The 20,819-nt window shown below is 46.1% G+C and overlaps 1 protein-coding gene across 1 annotated transcript in view; it reads right to left on the bottom strand.

The window, feature by feature from the left end:
• The window catches only part of SPG7 (SPG7, paraplegin matrix AAA peptidase subunit), a 28,050-nt gene extending 11,854 nt beyond the window's left edge, over positions 1–16,196 (bottom strand). The window contains exons 1-9 of the mRNA XM_018557314.1: positions 16,095–16,196; positions 14,595–14,697; positions 14,260–14,349; positions 12,647–12,882; positions 9,783–9,922; positions 8,066–8,168; positions 5,873–5,998; positions 3,828–3,990; positions 226–399 (exon numbers count right to left, since the gene is read on the bottom strand). Coding sequence (XP_018412816.1) covers positions 226–399; positions 3,828–3,990; positions 5,873–5,998; positions 8,066–8,168; positions 9,783–9,922; positions 12,647–12,882; positions 14,260–14,349; positions 14,595–14,697; positions 16,095–16,196 — 1,237 coding nt within the window. The remainder of the gene's footprint in view (positions 1–225; positions 400–3,827; positions 3,991–5,872; positions 5,999–8,065; positions 8,169–9,782; positions 9,923–12,646; positions 12,883–14,259; positions 14,350–14,594; positions 14,698–16,094) is intronic.
• Positions 16,197–20,819: the final 4,623 nt, after the last annotated feature.

The following is a 20,819-nucleotide window of genomic DNA, read 5'->3' as shown; positions in this document are numbered from 1 at the left end:
GCGGGCTTGGGCACAAAGCATAGGCTCATTGCTATTTGCCAATAGATCATTCGCATAAAGCACGTTATTGGCTGTGGTTTTAGGTACATGGTCCTATAGCAGTTTATACACAAAAAAGGTGTACAATGGGTGGAAACAAAAAAAAAAAAAAATACACATGATCATTAACTACAAGGTATCTGAGGAGAATCACATCAGTGTAATTTGAACATGATGTCATCTCACCATCCATCTCTACCAGCAGCTGGTTCAAGGTTTGTTCCTCCTCGGTGTTGGAGAAAGTAGCCATGTTTGTGGACCTTTTCTTTCCTACTGCATCAATCTCATCAATGTAAACAATGCAGGGAGCTCGGGATCGAGCTTCTTTGAAGAGGCTGCGCATACGGGCTGCACCTAGGCCTGATGGGACAGGGGGGACAAGAACGCTTACACATTCACAATAAGTTAAAATGGACCTCAACCCTAACTGATGTTCAGTTCCCTGAAGAACTGTGCATTATTAACAATTGCCATGGTTTTACAGTTGCTCTTTAGGGTGAAATAGGAAATTCCTTTTCAAAGGTTTTAATGTATTTTTTTATTTAATAAACATGTAATAGAGATCGGCCTAATGTATATAGACTTATCGATGTGTAAAAACCTGTTTCTAGGTTTAATCTTTATTTATACTTATACATGGGGGCAACTTTATTTGCTCATTACATATACAGGTCCTGCCTCCTGATTTGTATTGCTCCTTTAGGCTCTGTTCACACCTAGGCGTATCGAATATGCGCGTTTCGTGACGCGCGTTTTTACCACGATTTGCGGTAACAAAAATGCACGACAAACGCGCGTTTCCGAGGGCTTCTTGGCTGTATCCCAATGGAAACGCGAGACAAAAACGCCACAAAGAAGCTCATGTACCTTTTCAGGCGTAGGCCGTTTTTTAGCGCGTTCAGACGGGCTGAAATACGGCAAGGTGTGAACCATGCCCATAGAAAACAATGGGATTTTCATGTTTGAGCGTTTTGTAGAACGTTGAACGCGCTAAAAAACGTACAGGTGTGAACCAGGCCTAATGGTTGTACGTTCCACTTTCATGATGAGTCAGCTGACTTACTGAAAACAATGCACTCCTTGCATGGCGGATATCTTATCAGTTGTTAAGAGAGAGATATCACAGAGTCAATGAGAGCTCCCTGTAATTGCTAGTATACAAATCTCTATTTTTCAATCAGTATATGCAAGCTTGCAGAAATGTCAAATCCATATTAAAAATAAATATTAAAACTGAACTCTGGGATAAAAGCTAAATTCACAAATAAAATACATAGAAGGGAAATGTTTTACCTTTGAAAAGAATTTGTATTTTTGTCCATTCAGTCTTGAGATTGACACAGCTCCACCACACAACACAGCCATATCTGGGAGAGCAGGAGACCTAATTTTCACTTTCCGCAGTCCAGCAACACTGACAGGTCTAGTCCCTCCCCCAGCCTGTGACTGGACATTGAAAGCAGAAGCAGCACACTGATGAGCTTATCTCTGTCATTCTGCTCTCTCGTCCTATGAGCATGTTCCTTGTTAGCACATAAGCACTGCAGCTTATCTTATTATTAATTTATTCGAGTTCTGCTTTAAGGTAAACATTGCAATAATAACTCAAAAATACAGTGGGGGGAATTTATCAGAAGTGGAGCAGACAGAATCTGGAGCACTGGCTTATGGCAACCAATCAGCTGCTCTCTTTTATTTTCAAAGCTAAACTGAACAAACTAAAGAGAAAAGCTGATTGGTTGCCATGGGAAACTGCTCCAGATTCTGTCTGCTCCACTTTTGATAAATTCTCCCTAGTATATTTTCCCCTTTTAGCTCTCATTCACACGACTAACAGCCGGCCTGTACAGATCCGTGCTGTGTGCACAGCTGTATCGGGCCGCTCCCAGGAAGGACAGGTGCTGCGTGTGATTTGTACACAGCAGCCTGTTCTTCTCTATGGGAGTACGTGGCTGCACGCTCACCCAAACTGCACATCCGTGCGGGTGCCTGTACTCGTACACAGACAGGATGGATCCCGTCTGCGTCCGAGCAGGGACAACTGCACGGACGTGCAGTTGGGGTGAGTGTACGGCGGTGGCGTACGGCCGCATACTCCCATACAAATCACACGCAGCACCTGTCCTTCCGGGAACGGCCCGATACAGCCGTGCACGCAGTATGGATCTGTACAGGCCGGGTGTTAGTCGTGTGAATGAGGGCTAACAAGTCACCATTGAACTCTGGGTATGTACACAAACATTATAATTTGCAGCCACTAGATGGCGGCCTCTATATGTAAAATAACCCTCCCTGGACATAGGCAGTGTTATGGGTCCATACCGACTCCTTCTCCCCAGTACCGCTGGAGTCAGACATACCTCTATGCATTCATACAGCCAGCTTCTGCTCCACATGCATACTGCACACATGACACAGTGCATCCAAAAAAGAAAAGCCATGCCCACATGTGGTCCGTTAGTGGCATTTGGTGTAAAGGTTCATGAAACTGCCTGTCGGTAAGGGGCCTAATGGAATGTGAAGCATAAACAGTAGAGACTGACAAATGTGTCATTTTATATAATCAAATAATTACTCTTTAAAAAGGATAAGTCCACCGAAAAAGGATATATTATAATGTAGCCGTGTTTTGCCTTATCTTTCATGTTTTATTAAAACAATGGGTATTGTTTTGGGGCATTTAAAAGGAGAACTATGAGATGAGTAATTTCCACTCACCTCATAGTTCTAGCCGATCTGTGACAATGAGACTGTCACAAGTCGGCTCAGTAGATCGGGAGGTGAGAGAACACATACCGGGTTCGCTCACCTCTCGATCCTGTCACGGCTCTCTATCGTGACAGGGGGAGGGCTGGATTCCCCTCTCCCCGCTCCGATCTGCCAGCGCTGACTGGCGGAACGGACGGGGGAGGGGGCGGGTACAGCTGGCTCTGCCTCTAGATAGCTGGCTCTGCCTGTCACTCACGCAGCTGGGCGGATCCCGTCATCTACGTCGGGATCCGCTCCGGCTGCGGCGTCTCAGTATACCGCGAGCTGTAGCTTGCGGTATACTGAGCTTAGGGTAACGGGAGGACGCTAGTTTGTGTCCTCCCGTTACCGTAAGGAGAACTATGGGTAAAAACACTGACCTCATAGTTCTCCTTTAAGTGCATTTTTCACATAATTTGGGGGTTTGATAAGGAGTTGCGCTAATATCGTGCAACATAAACATTTGCAACTGCCACCATTTTTTTTCTATAGGGTATTGGCTTTCAGAAAATATATAATGTTTGGGGGTTTTTAAGTAATTTTTAGGCCTAAAATGTTGAATATAACATGGGTGCACAAAATTGGAAGAAAAAAAAAGAAGGACTCAGTCATGAAGGGTTTAAATATAAATCCTGGCTTGGCGTTGGCCACTGTGGTTTTTCAGCACTGGGGCTCTGGGTGCCGTCCCCACCATGGATATTGTCTGAATGCAATTATGCCCTTCCTATGGATTCACCAGTCTATCCTGGGTCCACTTATTTTCTTTTTAACATAACAAAAGTACACAAATTAGTTAATCAACACTTAGTGCAACTTTATTCATGTTTTCAAAGGGTTAGAATTTAATCTCCATGGATGGAGGTTGAACGGCAAGTTGGCTATTCAGAGCTTTTTGGCAATTCAAAAAAAAGTATTACAATATATACAAATATAAAAAGTATAATAACAGGTTGTGCACACAGGAACTGAGGGTACAAACACACTCAGTGGCAGAGGAAGGGTGGTAGTTACCAAATTACAATGAGCTCTTGTTCTCTTACCTCCAATCACCTCCACAAATTCTGAGCCCGCTATTGCTAGGAAGGGCACCTGTGCTTCTGTCGCTACGGCCTTAGCGAGCAAAGTTTTACCACATCCTGGTGGCCCAAGAAGTAGTGAACCTTTAGGCACTTTAGCCCCCAAGTGTAGGTATCGCGCTGGATTCTACATAAAGTAATGAATGGAAGCGTACAAAGCATTAGCTGGAAGGTTCATACACATCAGGGGAATCCGGATTTGTTGGTGGAAGTGATGAAACAATACAGAAGAGACAGGCTGGCTCTGAGCTTGCTCCAGAACATTAAACAACACATGTGCAATTGATTTCAAACTACTAATATTCAGTATATGAAAACCCAAATCAATAAAATTTCAGAAAAACTGTAATGTGTCATCCACTTGAGCCAGGTGCCATTTTCAAATGGCATGGGGACTCAGTGGCTCTGGTGAGTCTCGGTTGGCATGTAGGCTGAAACTGCTGGCTGTCAGTGACAGTCGGCATCCAGCAGTAAGTCCAGGAGCTGAAAGAATCAACTCTTTCAGGGCTTTGGCTCTTCCTATACAGCACTCCATAGGAAGGCTTGTAGCAGAGGGCTGTACAATGCTTCTATAGTGTTTACATTGGAACTTATGCAAAGGTACAGCATTCCTCTGAGTGCAGAGGCTGAGGCGTTGCAGCTCAGTGCAGCCCCTGCCTGCAGCAATAGATCACTGCTATAGTAATCTTCCCCCCCCCCCCCATAACAAAAAAGTAAACAAAAATATGAAAATGGTAAAAATAGAATATGAATACACTGTATACACATACATAGAGTATATGAAATTAACGATCAGGTGGGATTGCAATGTCATCTTTAGGGCTGCAACAACTAATCGACTAAATCGATTATTGAAAAAGTTGTCAACGTTTTCAATCATCGATTAATCGGCTTCTGATTAGTTGGCCCTGTTCACGGCTCCACACACACTGAGCGCCGCACCTCATCCCCACCACACGCTCGCCACTGCCAGACCCGCCCACATCCACTTCTTTTCCCCGCGGCAGAGGGACGCGGGGAAAAGAAGTAAGGAGGAGCAGGTGCGGGGGGATGACAGCCACCGATCTCAGAAGCAAGTTGCTGGAAGACTGCTCGGGTAAGCCTGCACTTTCACACACATGGTGCTTTATAATGTATTGCTAGGATTTGTTGTATTCCTCTATAGCTGGTGGTATTCTGCATTGTGCTGTATAATGTGCTATTGATGGGATTTGTAGTCCTCCATAGCCGATGCCATTCTGCATTGATTGCTGTATAGATTTACACTTTCCATTTCACTCTATTGCAAACCACACTTTTTTTTTTTCTTTTTTACTTGCACTGCTCCAAGCTTGCTCCTGTGATGGACTACAAATCGCAATACAAACTAGTAGTCCATCACTGGAGCTATTTTTTTAAAATCCGATTAATCGAACTTGATAATCGGCTAACTAATCGATTTTGAAAATAATCGTTAGCTTGTTCAGAGACCTGCTCCTGTGAGGGACAGGTGCTGCATGTAATTGTGTGCAGCCACCTGTACCTCCCTATGGGAGGACGCGGCAGCACACGGTTGCAAACTGACCCAAACCTACACATGGGAGGTACAGACTGCTGCACACAATTATATGTAGCACCTTACCCTCCCAGAAGCAGGTCTCTGCACGGGCATGTAGGCTGTACCCCTCCCTTTTAGATTGTAAGCCCTTATGGGCAGGGCCCTCCTTACCATCTTGTCTTGAATTGTATTGTGATTGTAATGTCTTCCTTATATTGTAAAGCGTTGCGCAAACTGTTGGCGCCAAATAAATCCTGTATGATGATAATAATAATAATAATAATAATACGGATGTGCACCACTTGTCAATATTTTACTGCTGTGTGGCCCTGCTAGGGAGATTCATCCCTCTGATTTATTCTGGTGACCCAACAGAAAGTGAGAGGGGAATCCAAAATTTACAGAGGTCACCAGAGCAAGAAGTGATGTCAAATCTTAAATAGAGGTATAAAATGTGTAATCTTCCTCTTACCTTCAAATAATCCACAAATTCCTTCACTTCCATCTTAGCCTCATGCATCCCAGCAACGTCTTTAAAGCTGATTCCTTTCCCAGAAGCTCCATCTACAATGGTGAAACGAGCCATCTTTAGCTGGTTCTGAAAAGAAAATGAATGAGTCATTAAATGAATCTTAGGAAAATAAGGCTGAACCTTTCCAAATAGGATTATAAAGGTGGAGCGCACACAAGCCGAATAAGTGAGAAACACCCCAGGAATTATCGGGGCTCTTCCCTCATGGTGACCTTTGGCCTATTAGGTCTATGAAGGCCTGAACAAGTCTTCTAAGACCACCTTATATTACGGCACGTTAGGCTTAGCAGGGATGTGCAGTCTAGGCAGACAGAGCCTCACCTGCTATTATGGAAGAAAAAGCTGTCAGCTTCAAGTCTAAAGCAGACAGCTTATTCTCCATTTCAACTGGCTTCTAACAGGTTACCCGTCATGGGCGGAGTGCCGCCTGCTTATTACAGGTGGCGCTTTATCCGGCTATGTTAGGTTAGGGATGCCCGCTGCTGTGTAACCTAACACAGTAAGGCCAGAGCTACAACAGCCTCTGAATTGGAGTCAGAGGCTTGAGCTCTGTGGATGGTTTGGACCAATGGCAACGCATCATTGATCCTAGCCCTCTAAAAAAAAACCCACAAATAACACTGACAGCATCCATCTAGATGTCTCATCAGTGACGAGCAAGCAAGGGACAGGGAGGCTTCTCGCTCTCTCCTCCATACATAGCACAGTGATTGGGCCTGGGGCTCAGTGTGCAATAGCCTCACCACAACCCACCACATGTAGTTTTCAGTATCCACTATCCAGCATAAGGAAATGGATGATCCCTTCAATGGAATATTGTTCTAAGTTTAAAAATGCGACATCTTGCAGCACACTGGGTCCTTAGATGTGATGTCTGCATTCATTTTCATTTTTCAAGAAGTAAACCTTCTTCAAGTAGCAAAAAACTGTGCCTGTTCAGACAGCAGAGCTGTGGGAAGGACCCAGCAGGCCCCACCCCCTACAGGCCGCCTGCGCAAAACTATAGAAGAGGACGGAGACAAGGCCAGTCACCCTGCACAAGGAGAGAGAGCAGCAGTGACTGATACTGGAAGGTCCTGCACAGAGCCACAGTTACTGTACTGATCTGGAAAAAAAGACACAAATCACACTCCAATTTCAATAAGAATATACACTCTTCTTGTATTTAGACCATATCTGCTCATCCCAGCATTAAGCTTCAAGCATTGGATAGAGTAGGGAAGGATTATAACCTCTGTCAGGTATTTATTGTCATCTGTGTAACCACTAGGGAGATTGATCTTATCTATGTGTCCTGGTGACCATTACCAGAAACAATATAGGAAATGCAGAATTTTACAGTCACCACAACAGGAAAAGCGGCGGAAACCTTCCAATGGGGACACCTGTTGCAGCGACAACTGTCAAAGAAGGGATTTCCCCTTTATTTGCTTAGATTTCCTCTTACATCTTGTTGTGTCTCTGGGACAGGAAGTGAAGGGAAATCCCCTATACAGGACACAGACAACAACAAAAATATCTAACAGGTAGTTTTAAAACCAACCAATCACCAGGCTAATAAAGATACTCCAACCCCCTCAGTGCGTTTAAGTATACATTTTCATTCTTAAGCAGTTTTATACTCACCACCGTCCGCCGACTGTGTCCCTCTCCAACGCTGCTTCTGTGCATGATGACCCGTGATCCACTGTGCCCTCGCCAAGCTGTCACCTCTTTGTGACATTACTTCTGAAGCCTGTGGGGACCCCGTCCACTAGACTGCCGAAAGAAACTGCCCACGTCACCCAGACATTGAAGAAGAACCCTGCAGTGAAGAACATAGGAAACTCGGGACCCAGAGCGTCATGTGACTATGGATGTATGCTAGTAAATAGGGCTTTTTCTCACTTCCTGTTGCATCTCCGGGACAATATGTGAAGGGTAATCTCCACAATAGGAAAGAGCCAGCAATCAACAAACTGGAAAGAGCATTAATCCTTCCCGATTCTATTCAAAAGTAGCAAGAAAAAAAAAAAGGCTTGGCATACACTTTAATACATATTATTATGCCTGCAGGAGACCATGAACTAATACTACAGGATAGAAAACAGTAGACAGAGCAACATAAACTAGGTCCAAGATTATTATACTTACAAAAGCGCTGAAAGCTCCTTGGCGGCCTGTCAGTCCAGTTGCCCGCAAAATAACAATTAACAAGAAAACAAAAAAGAAAGCTAGGATGATGGAATACCAGAGCCTGTAAGGAGGAGAAGAGCAAAAAAATAAATAAGACAATTGAGGACAAGAAATGTGTAGGAATGCAACAATAACAAAATAAAATTCAAGACAAGCAAAAAAGACACACACAGGCTTAATAAGTAACACATGCAAAGAGTAACGCTAGAGAGCAAAAGTGCAGATAAAAGGTTATAGTTTACTGTACATGGATAACTGGAACCACTTTGATTGGTTAAGATGGGGACTGTGTCCAATTAAGACAATGCCAATTGTATCTACTGGGTCAGATTCATAGACATTTGTTAGATGTTTGCCTACAGATCTCCACAAAAGCAAAAAACTATTCTGAACATATCTAATTCCACATGATCAACACTTCAAAAGCCTGTAGGAAGTTGGTACCATATACTATGGGGCTGATTTACAACACGTTTGCCCAGCGCATGGCTCATTTCCTATGCTCCTCGGCCCATCTGGTGGTATTAAAGCTATTTTAACCTGCAATGCATTCAAGGAACTTTAAAGTTGGACTTGTACATATAGAGTCAGCTTAAATATTAAGCAGCTCTCCTTCGAACACCTTATATCATTTTAGATAAAGGTTTTCCTTTTAAAGGGAGTGGCTCGTAAAATGATATTTACAGTCTCGGTGCAATATATATATGTGTATATATATCTCTGTGTTTCTCTCTCTCTCTCGACACACACACACCAAAACCTTGAGGAATCCATGCTGTCGCTACAGTTTAATTAAAGGGTGTGGGAAAGCCAATAGACTCCACACAAATGTGATCCAACAAGAGGGATTCCGCACTTCACGTATCTTGCTCGCTTATATTCTTTATTTTTCAGTACAAAGCAGTGTACAGCATATACTACAGTTTCGGGTGTCCCCACCCTTCATCATCATCATCAGGTACAACAATACACTCACAAACACATATATTCAAGCAATTTGGGTTCTCCGCAGAGACATCCCTGGACAAGGGGTATAATTTGTATTATCATGTGTGGCTCAATATAAGCGACATCAAAACAAAGTGTGCAGGATATTGTATAGCTTTGAGTCTATCCAAAATGACTAATTTGTTTCCTGGGTGAACAAGTGGATGCTTGGTACCACTCTAGGCATCATGCAGCGGTAAAGTGTGCATTATCTGAGTAGCATGTCAGATCAACAGAAACCAGCACAATACTTGAGGAAGTAATATGATCAGACACTGACACTGATCTTGGGGATGATACAAATTTGGGGTACCTCTCTCATGCACCTTCTATTAATTGTGTAATGTGGCCAGTGCTATTCATTGGTGGGCATTGATAGAGATGTGAAGTCTTACAATATACAGACGATATAGATGGAATATGCATATGCTGGCAAAAGGAGGGTTTTTGGTTTATTGCTTACTAATCAAAATACATACGCCAGTGTTCTGATCAGTCGGCTATAAATTGTCGGATATCATGTTTTTCAATTTTGAGTACTTGATTTTATAGGTAAAGTACAAGAAAAAACATTTATTTCCCTGTAACTTTTTACTACAAATATTTGATAAATGATGCCAAAAGTCAGGCGACTTGCACGACTCTTTATTTTTCAGTACAGCTGATAGAAAGGAAGGACTCGCCGTACTTGTCATAGAAGCCAATGCGCCGGTATGTAACAGGGATCCGATCCATCGGAGAAATGTTTAAAGCGTCTTCTGCAGCACGCAGCTTTTCCTCAAGCCGGTCTATATTGGCAACTTTCATTCTGTGCATTCTGTACATGGTCTGTGTTGGAGAAACAAAGACAAGAACAGGATCATTATTTTAAATGCACGCTTCATTCAACAACACTGTCCACTGAGTTTATTTGATGTGTTTTCTCGCCTATATTAAAAGGCACCTCATAATGTCACAACTTTGAAATACAAATTTTACAAAGATTTGACACAACCCTAACCCATAAAAGCATTTAAAAACAAAGCAATCTTACCATACGAACACAAGAACATCTATTCAGAGACCATAACATACAGGGGTACAGGTACTCTTAAAAACTAGACCACACAGGGACTGGTGTACACACATGCACACACAGGTTGAACTTGATGGACCTGTGTTTTTATTCAACCTCAAATACTATGTAACTACCCTGTATTATTAGTCTAGAAACAACTTACCATTAATAGTGAACAATGTATCAATGTAGAAAATACTTGCATCTTATAACGTGAACCTGTGGTATGGACAGTCATGTATGTACATATTCTTAACAAGCAGTACATGAGCTTTACAACAAGTCCTCACTTACCTCCGTGGCTGCAGGAACCGTGAAACAATTCATCCTCAAAGCTCACAACATAGACACTAAATTTAAAGCTCATCTCCCCTTCCTTCCAATGACAGTGGGGTAAGTGATGTTCAGGAACCAACACCAACCAATTTCAGAGTCTCTGTTGGGATCTTTCAGGGTAAATTGCTCCATGGTGCCTACAGTTACATAGGTCAGTGAGCTTTTATTTTACAGCTCATTTAATATTATAATGTCCATAGCACGGTCACAGGTTCACGCTAGACCAACAACAAATATATTAATTGATCATCGAAAGCACATCCTTGGAATATTTCCACACAGTTAAGGCAACCTCTTCCGACCTTCCCAATATAACGTTGGTTCAGGAATTGTGCCAATTGTGCGCCAAAAAACCCAAACAGAATATAGTAGAATAAAGACTCATTTTACTTAAGCATATGGAGACATTGTACATTCTGGCTCTGGGAACGAGAGAGGCATTACCAGGTAGTAAACGGAAGGCATTTAAAGTGGAACTCCAGGATTTTTTTCAAATTAACCCCTGCTGTGGGGCTACCCATGCACTGCAAGGGTTAAGTGCTCAATTTGGTATAGGGATGAAAATAAGCTCACCTGATCCTCGGACCCGCCTGGCTGCTAGATCGCTTCCTGCAGCCTCTTCGACCCCAGTCTCCGACGGTCTATGAACCCGTGAAATCATCACGTCTAATAATGCAGGTCCAGCTGGAGCGGATGAGAGGTAATCGCTGACTGCCGCAGGACCGAGGATTGGGGCGAGCAGTATACCCGGAGTATATCTTATTTATTTTTGCCCCTAGACGATAACGAGCAGTTAACACTTGCAGTACAGGGGTAGCCCCACCGCATGGGTCAATTTGAAAAACCCAGAGTTCTTCTTTAATGAAGGTCCCACATGTTTCATGCCTAGGATGCCACCAATCCACATCACCCTTGGAGGTCAGTGCAATGTGCTATGACCTCCATGGCATTCTTTGCTGGATTATCCTGCTGTGTCAGCAGTCCTCCTAGCGTTGCCAGCAACTTTGACCCCCAGTACACTGTCTGAAATGCAGTATTTAGCCTCATAAGCTTCTATAAATCTGATTACTGTCATTTCATTCTTTTTAATAATCTGCAAAAGGTGAACTTACCCCTTAAAAACAAATACAATTGAAAATAATCTCAATATGCATTCTAAAACTCTTGGAATGGAGCAGCCCTACGCATAAGGCCTAAGTCTTTGTGCAAGCATTCATCTGAATTCTCTTCCACCTAAAAAAGTCATCGGTATGCCCCCTGGAAGCCGTCTCATCTCCTGCCTGAGCTCAGCATTAAAGTGAGACGCTCAATCTGAATTTCAAGCTAAAAAACGGTGAAACGTAGTTGCAGACAAAAGAGAATGAACAAAAAGGCTTTGTAATTCAAAAGCTGCGGCAACCAAGAAAAATAATCTGTTATGGACATTGAAGGCAGGAGATGTGGCAGCCTCTGTGGGGGGCTTCCAATTGACTTTTACACCCAATTACAAATGTACCACACTGCTGCTCACTAACATTATGAGGAGATATAGTAATTATGTGCCAGGAATTCATGTTTTATAGGGGTGCACCGATACTAGTATCGATATCTGTGCAGATACCAAGTATTTGGGCGAGTGCTCGTACCCGTCCAAATGCTACGATGTTTCCTGTATCAGGAAGTCGGGCAGCGTGTAATGACGCGCTGCGCGGCTTCCCGATTGGTCGGGAAGCTGGCCAATCAGGAAGCCATGTAATGACGCAGCACTCGGCATTCTGATTGGCCGGGAAGCCGGCTTCATGCTCCCTCGTCATCTCATGACGAGGGAGCATGGAGCCGGCCTCCCGGCCAATCAGAAAGCAGGGCGCCGCTTCCTTACATGGCGCCCGGCTTCCATGATTTGCCAGCAAGACGGCTCCGGCTGGGTACCGGAGGAAGGCCGCTCTTGGCTGGAGAGGCCCCGGAGGTGACAGGCTGGACAGCGCCGAGATGAGATGGGACAGACTTTCTTGCTAATCAGGAAGCCAGGCGGCGAGTCATTACACGCCACCTGGCTTCCTGAATGGACTTCCGGTACTCTGTAATTGGTATCGGCGAGTACCGAAAAAAAATTATACCGGTATCAATGTAAACTTTTATTGACTGTACAGATTGGCAAAAAAAAACAAAAAACAACTTACCCTCTGGCCATTTACAGCGTCTGTATCATATAGATATACATATACACAGTCCTTCTCCGGATCGACATCCAACCGTACTACCTCACCCTTGGCTAGCATTTCATTTACAAAGTCGTTCCAGGAGACTTCTACATTTTGGTTCATCCCAGTCAGGAACTTGATCAGTATACCCATCAAAACGATGCCAAGAAATTGCCGAAATAAGCTGACCGCTGCACTTTTATTATTCTTGCCATCTAAGAAACAAAGAGTACAATTAGTGATAAGCACCACATGTGACTGAAGCCGCTTGTGTGTTCTACCATTGGCAGCAAATTGCAGCATCCTTGTGGCACACGAGGCGTCACTGTTGTCACTATTTAGTAATTCATCTAAAAGCAGATGAGAACAAATAGGGAACGCTGTCCACTCCAGTTGTCAAAAGGTAGGGAGACTGGATGGATCCTATGCATTTTGTAAACATTAATTTGATTGTGTGTGTCTGTCAGCGTTTTTGGGGGCCCGTTTACACTAGTACAGTGCGTAATCGTACAGTCCCGTGCGACTAACGCGCTGTACCATGCAAAATTGCACCTAACGCGAATTCTGGTGTGGGAGGTGTGTTGCATGGCCATTCATTCGGACCACAGTTCGATCGCCCGCACCGGAACGCTTGCTACCGCAATGCCGTGTGTTCCAGTGCAGTGCGACTTGGGTCACGACTTAAAAGGAGAACTATGAGGCGAGTGATTTTCACTCAACCTCGTAGTTCGAGCCGACGTGTGACAATGAAACTGTCACACGTCGGCTCAATAGATCAGGAAGTAAGTGAACACATACCGACGCTCACTCACTTCTCGATCCTGTCCCTGCAGAGAGCTGTGACTGTCACTCACGGCTCCCTGCAGGGATTCCCCCCTCCGATCCTCCAGTGCTGACTGGCAGGACGGGGGAGGGGTCGGGCACAGCTGGCTCTGCCTCTAGCTGGCAGAGGCAGCTGTCAATCACGCAGCTGGGTGGATGTCGACAGTAATGTCGGGATCCGTCCCGGCTGCGGCGTCTCAGTACACCCCGAGCTGTAGCTCGCGATATACTGAGCTTTGGGTCAGGGGAGGATGCTAGTATATGTCCTCCTGTGACCCTTAGGAGAACTATGTGGGAAAAACACTTACCTCATAGTTCTCCTTTAATGAACGAGGACAAATGTGGGTCCTGAGGTGACACAGGTTGAAGTATGGAAGTATGCGTTTGTAGATTGTCATTAATAAACAATCCTAAAGGTGTGTTTGGTGTTATGGTAAAGATACAGGTAAGAGCCCATTCACACCAGGGCAGCTGGGGATCAGCGCGGTTACCATGCTGATCTCAAAAGGAAGATTTTGGGAGTTTTTAACTGAGCTGATCAGTGCGGTTCCATTGAAAGATGTATGGAAACAGCACTGATCAGCGTGGCAAAAATAGTGCAGGGAGCAGTTCGGGTCACGTGGACCCGCCGGTCGCATGAACGGTTCCCATAGCAATGTACGGCATCGTTCATGTTGGCCGAACCGCCCCGGTGTGAACGGGGTCTAAAGGTCCGCTTTAAAAGCTGCCCCTGTCAATCAAACCAATCTGAAGAAAGTCTGCCCTCATACCGTCATCGTCAGGTGGCCGTCTCCGATTTGAATCGTCACTTTTGTTGTCTTGCCGCCTGGATTCAGTGTTATGGAAATAATGAATTCCCCCTAAAAGAGAGGCGTAGAGAAATGAAGTCGCTGTAGTCGCAGCTCGTTAGTTCATTACTTTTCATTGTTGAACTGTGATAGCCAAACTTCGGCCCTCCGGCTGTGGTGAAGCTACAAATCCCGTCTTGCCTGTGCCTCTGGGAGTCATGTCTGTGGCTGTCAGTCTTTCAAAGCCTCATGGGACTTGTAGTTCACCGACAGCCGGCGTACCGAGGTTGCCGACCTCTTGTTGTAGAAGAACCGACCTAGCAGCCTCCATAGCTGAACGGGATCTCTGATGATATGCGGCTTCAGGAAGAAGTTCGGTATTCCCTGACAGGCCGGGGTTATCCTTCTGCACAGCAGAGTCTGGAATACAAGGACACAGCAATGTAGTGAGGAGGAAAGAAACAACGACATTCAGACTCGGGCTAGAAGACGGGAAAAGAGACAAGGGAGAGCGTTCAGACACCCGTTGAAGGCGGTCAACACGGCATCGGATATTCACGGCGGCAATGAAAATCATCAGCCGGCAGTTCATCTTTAAAAAGGCGAGGCGAATGATTTCCACTCATCCTCATAGTCAGAGCCGACGTGTGACAATGAAACTGTCACACGTCGTCTCTATAGATCGGGAAGTGAGAGAACGCATACCGTCGCTCGCTCACTTCCCGATCATCTCCCTGCAGAGAGCTGTGACTGTCAGTCATCACCCCCTGCAGGGATTTACCCCTCTCCCCTGCTATCTCCGATCCTCTAGCGCTGACTGGAGGAACGGACGGGAAGGGGGCGGACACAGCTGGCTCTGCCTCTAGATTGACCGTGGGCTCTGCCCCCCAGTTCTCTTTAAGGGTCTGTTCACACCATATGCAGTGCGTTCCGGACGGAATGCACTGCATCGCGGCCGGCTTCCTTTTTTACCGGGCATTAGGGGGCGTGGCGGCCATTGAAGTGAATGGCGCTAAAGCCACGCCCTGCGGCCGCAATGCGATCGCCCGCACGGGATCACAGAGCACATTGTTCCTGCGGTCCGGTGCGTTCAAAATGCTTCGAGCACTATTTTGACTGCACCGCATTCCAGCTGTTGTCAGTGCATAAGCTGATTGGCTCCTTGCGCTGCTTCTTCCGCTCACACTTCAGCCCTGCTGTACAGGGACTGCAAGAGGCTGATACCGGGTCACATTCATGTACTTACACTATGTCACGCTGCTCTCTACTCCTATCAGCATGATCTTGTAAGCACATAAGCTGATTGGCTCCTTGTGTTGCTGATCCTTCTTCCCTCACATACCAGCCCTGCTGTACCGGGACTGCAAGAGGCCGACTGAAACCCTGACACAGCACATACAGGACTCAAAACCTGGACAGGTGGCAACCCTACTCCTCCCCAATCAGCTGCAGGCAGGACATTCCTATGTGTAACAAAGGGATGCCCAGGCCGCAGCTGATTGGAGGGGATGTGTCACAGACAGTTCTGCGCGGGCTCGCACACAGTTTCTCGCGGGATGACGTTATTTTTGTCCTTATTGAACGGATATAACAAAACGCTTCAAATATTCAACAGAGCGAAATGGCGCAAATAGGAAACGTTCACTGTCAGTGTTTATATAAAGTTACATTTACCTATAGAAAAAAAACACAAAGGGTTAAATGTGCATGTGAGAGACCCTGGAGGTCCGGGACAGTTGTCAGCCATTACGATGACAGGAACAGTCCTTCCTATGAATAATAAAGTGTTATCTGTTTCCAGCAATGAGCCCCCATACCTGCCCCAGGCTGCTCTGTGTAACTTTACTCCGGACCAGCAGCCGCCGGATACGCGTCAGGCAGAGGTGGCGCCCCCGCAAGCCGAGCAGTAAGGTGCCCATCGCCTGGGCTCGCCGATCACTCCAGCCCGAGGCTTTACTGCGGCCCACCGCGATAAGACTTCCCGTCCGCTCCTACACCGTGCTGTGTCTACAGCCCGCCCACCAACAAACACAGCCCAGCCTCCATCTCCAGCCAATGGCTGCCCGTGGCTTTGACCCTAGAGGTGACATTGTATAACCGCCTTACGTCACCGATATCGTGACAGGCGACATTTCCCATAAGAGGTCGCAGCAGCATGTTTTCAGTGAAGTCTTCATTCGCCGAGTGTAGCTGGTTTGGAAAGGGGTTTTTTGAATATGTTTACATGCTTCCAGCATAGCTGATCATCTGTATAAATCCAAACAAATGTCTGTCAGGAGTTTATTAAATGATTCATTTATTTGAATGGGCCGGCAGCGCACCAGATCGCACCATTCAGATGCGCCATTGTTTTGCAGCGCTCATGCATTGAGGTGCCGTTATGAATGAGTCGCACCGCGTTGCAACTCGAGCAACGCGCGTTAAGGTCCTCATACACTGGACGATTCTTATACGAGAATCGCAGGAAATCCCGCGATCAGTGTAAGGATGGCGCGCGACCATTTCTAATGTACGGTCGCACGACTTTTGTATATCGAGCATGTTGGAAAACCAGCCGAGAATCGTAAGATAAGGTTTTTAAGATGATCGAGAGATCACTGCCGAACGGGCCGGTGTGCGCACGCGTACACTGCCCGTTCAGCATTGTAGTCATCGGAAGCCCGCCCCTCAGTACGATCTGCCTGTCCAAGATGGGCAGCTCGTACGTTTTTTTAAGTACTTTACAACCCTCGCAAGACAAAAGTTTTGCGAGGGTTGTAAAGTGTATGGCCACCTTCAGCTTGGCATGACTGTGAACGGGCCCTTGAAGGGGAACTAAGGCTGGGCACACACCTTACAACCATCGCAAGACTTTTGCCTTGCGATGATTGTAAGGTAATTTGAAAAAAACGTACGATCTGCCTATCTTGAACAGGCAGATCGTACTTGCGATGATCGCAAGCCACGCCCCCCTGAGGGGCGGGCTTCCGATGACCGCAATGCCGAACGGGCAGTGTGCGCTTGCGCACACTGGCCCGTCCGGCTTTTATCTTACGAACATGCTACACACCCGCCGAACATCGTACGATGCTCGGCGGGTTTTGGAACATGTTCCTAAGATAAAAGTCATGTGACCTTACAGTAGTAGAGGTCGCACGGCTTCCACACACCTTACAATAATCGTACGATCGCGGGACTTCCCGCGATTATCGTACGATTATCGCAAGGTGTGTGGGCACCTTAAACTTACCTTCCATCGCTCACTCGCTGGGCGCCGCCATCTTCACCCAGACTTCTTCCGGGTACGGGGTCTTCAGCCGTCTTGAATGATGCAGCTTCCACGATTGTGCATGGAATTTATTGCAGCACTGAGGTGTGCCGAGAATGTACACTGAGCTGTGCATGTGCACAGGAGTTATTCAACTTGGCACCAGGAGGTGTGCTGAGGATGTACACTAAGCTGCGCATGCGCACAAGATGTATTCAGTCCTGCACCACTGAAGTATGCTGAGGATGTACTCTGAGATGTGCATGCGCACAAGAGTTATTCAATCCTGCACCACCGAAGTATGCTGAGGATTACACTTAGCTGCGCATGCGCACAAGAGTTATTCAATCCTGCACCACCGAAGTATGCTGAGGATGTACACTGAGCTGCACATGCGCACAAGAGTTATTCAATCCTGCACCACTGAAGTATGCTGAGGATGCACAGTGAGCTGTGCGTGAGCACGGGAGGTATTCAGTCTCAACCACCAAGGTGTGCCAGGAATGTACACTAAGCTGTGCACGCGCACGGGATGTATTCAGTCCTGCACCCCCGCAGTATGCTGAGGATGTACACAGCTGCGCATGTGCACGAGAATGATTTAATCCAGTAACACCAAGTTGTGCCCATATGAACAAGAGGTATTCAATCCGATACCATGAGGTGTGCTGAGACTGTACACTGAGCTGTGCATGCGCACAAGAGCTAGTCAATCCTGCACCACTGAGGTGTGCTCAGGATATACACTCAGCTGCCCATGCACACAAGAGGTATTTAATCCGGCACCACTGAGGTGTGCTGAAAATGTACACTGAGCTGTGCATGCGCACAAGAGGTAGTCAGTCCTCCACCACTGAGGTTAGCTGAGAATGTACACTGAGCTGTGCAAGCACACAGGAGTTATCCAACCTGGCATCTTCATGTTGTGCTGAGAATGTAGACTGAGCTGTGCATGCGCACAAGAGGTAGTTAGAGGGCCTGCTCCCAACCTTCACTTCTTTTCCACTTTAAAACTGAACACTGGGAGAGAAAAATGAGGCTTGCAGTGGGGCTGTCCCAGCATTCTGAGGGTGTAATGCTTGTTTTGTCTAGGGGAAACATAAGTATATGATATCTTCCTCCTCTCTCCCGTAGGCTTCCTCCCGGCTGCACCACTTGTCCCGCAAAGTCACTTCACTGCTCCGTTGGTCACAAACAGTCCTGCATTGTAAGGGAGGTCACAGAGGGCCCTCTCACATCCTCAGTGGAGAGAAGAGCGCCGGCTGTGGGGGAAGTCATGGATAAGGTAAGTATAGTTCCTTTTTTTGCTAGATGAAACAAGCATTTTTATTTTTCCCAGATTTAAAGCAGACCTTTCCCCTACCCACCCACTTAACTTAATTGCCCCCCTACCCCCCTGTTCTCTCATAACTGGACATTCATTTTTTTTTTACATTTCCTCCCCCAAATACCTTTCTCCTTTGGACCCTTTCCGACACTTCCCGGGATTCTCCACTAGGCAATAATTAGGTGCCATTCGCCTGCAGCCTCCTGGAATGCTGACGTCACGCATCCCAAGAGGCCCTGGAGTTGTCTACAGTGCATGCACCACTGTGCATCCCCAGGGGACCAGCTGTCTTCTCTGGTTCTTGCAGCTGACCCCTTGGTGATGCGCTGTGGCGCATGTGATTTATCAGGGGGGCGGGTGCAAGATCCGTGGAGACAGCCACCCCACCGATGACATAAGTATAGAAGATGACAGCACAGAACTCAGTGCATGGTGGTGAATAGCAGAGGATAATGCTGAATCCGCTGGGCATGCGAGTATGTCATTCAGGCTCACCCAATGAACCAGGTACGTGGGAATTAACAAAACATAAGGGGAGGGGGGAGTTCCTCTTTGAGCTTTCATGACAGGGGTGCTGTTGCAAGAAGTGAAAACATACTGGGGGGAATTTATCAAAACTGGAGCAGACAAAATCTGGAGCAGCTGTGCATAGCAACCAATCAGCATCTCATTTTCAAATCTTAACTGAACAAACTAAAAAGAGTAGCTAATTGGTTGCCATGGACAACTGCTCCAGATTTTGTCTGCTCCAGTTTTGATAAATGCCCCTCATTTAATATACTAGTAGGATCAACATGTCATATATCCCCATGTAAGATAAGCTTATGGTCAACAAAAAGGAAACAAGGTGAAAATAGATGAAAAGGTTATATTAACGTGGAACTAAAGTCCTGTCCTGAGTTTTATTCCCACCAAGGGTGTCCACGTGGGGTTTGTATATGCTTCTATTGTCTGGGTGGCTTTCCTCCTGCAGTACAAAGAAATTCTAGAGGGTTATTTAGCTTTTACACAAATTTTGCCATACAGTGTGATTGTGGAAAACGGACCAGCATTAAAGTCTATATAAACCCTAACAACAAACGTCTCTTAATTGCTCCCTTTGTATCTGGTACATATATCATTGAGAACATTTTTATCTGTTCAGTCTGTTTATTCTACTAGAAATCCAGTGGGCTCTTACTTTTTGTAGTGAGTTTATAATGCTGTATTAAAATCTCAAGAGAGAGGGTGACCACTATGCCGCTCATAGGGGGGCCAGGTAGGTGGAACATAAGCCCACACCCTTCCTGGCAACTCCTCCCAGTGCCGATCAACAATAGGTTAGGGTGCTTTGGGGAAACCTCCTTTTTGGGAGTAACCCCCCTAAAGAACCCCCCTTCCATGGTTGAAGGGTATGTGGGCTCTTAACATTTTGTAGTTAGCTTACAATGCTGTACTAAAATCTAAAGGAAAGGATGACCACCTACTTGCCCCTCATTGGGGTCCAGGTAGATGAAGCATAAGTCCCCCACTCTTGCTGTCCTCACTCTTGCTGGCAACCCCTCCAGGTCACCATGAGTGCCAAAGAGCCCAGTGCTGGTCAGCATTAGGCTAGGGTGCTCTGGGGAGACCCACTTTTTTGGCGGAACCCCTCATTAAGGACCCCCATGGTTGAAGGGCATGTGGGCTCTTATAATATTTTGCAGTAAGCTTACAATGCTGTATTAAAATCTTAAGGGAAAGGGTGACCTACTTGCCCCTCATTGGGGGAGGCAGGTAGGTGGAACATAAGCCCCCCACCAGCTGGCAACTCCTACTGGTCATCAGGGGTGCCAAAGAGCCCAGTGCTGGTTAGTATTAGAGAGGAGTGCTTTGGGGAGACACACTTTTTTTGAAGGGCATTTGGGCTGGTTTCAACTTAGTAGGGGAGCTGCACACTCACCTTTCACTTTCTATGGAGATACCAGCCTGCATGCATGGTGTGGCAGG

The sequence above is a fragment of the Nanorana parkeri genome, unplaced genomic scaffold, assembly GCF_000935625.1.
Source record: "Nanorana parkeri isolate BGI_ZX_2015 unplaced genomic scaffold, ASM93562v1 scaffold280, whole genome shotgun sequence".
NCBI lineage: Eukaryota > Metazoa > Chordata > Amphibia > Anura > Dicroglossidae > Nanorana > Nanorana parkeri.
The sequence above is the reverse complement of the archived record's forward strand: the minus strand, read 5'-3'. Positions and strand labels throughout refer to the sequence as shown.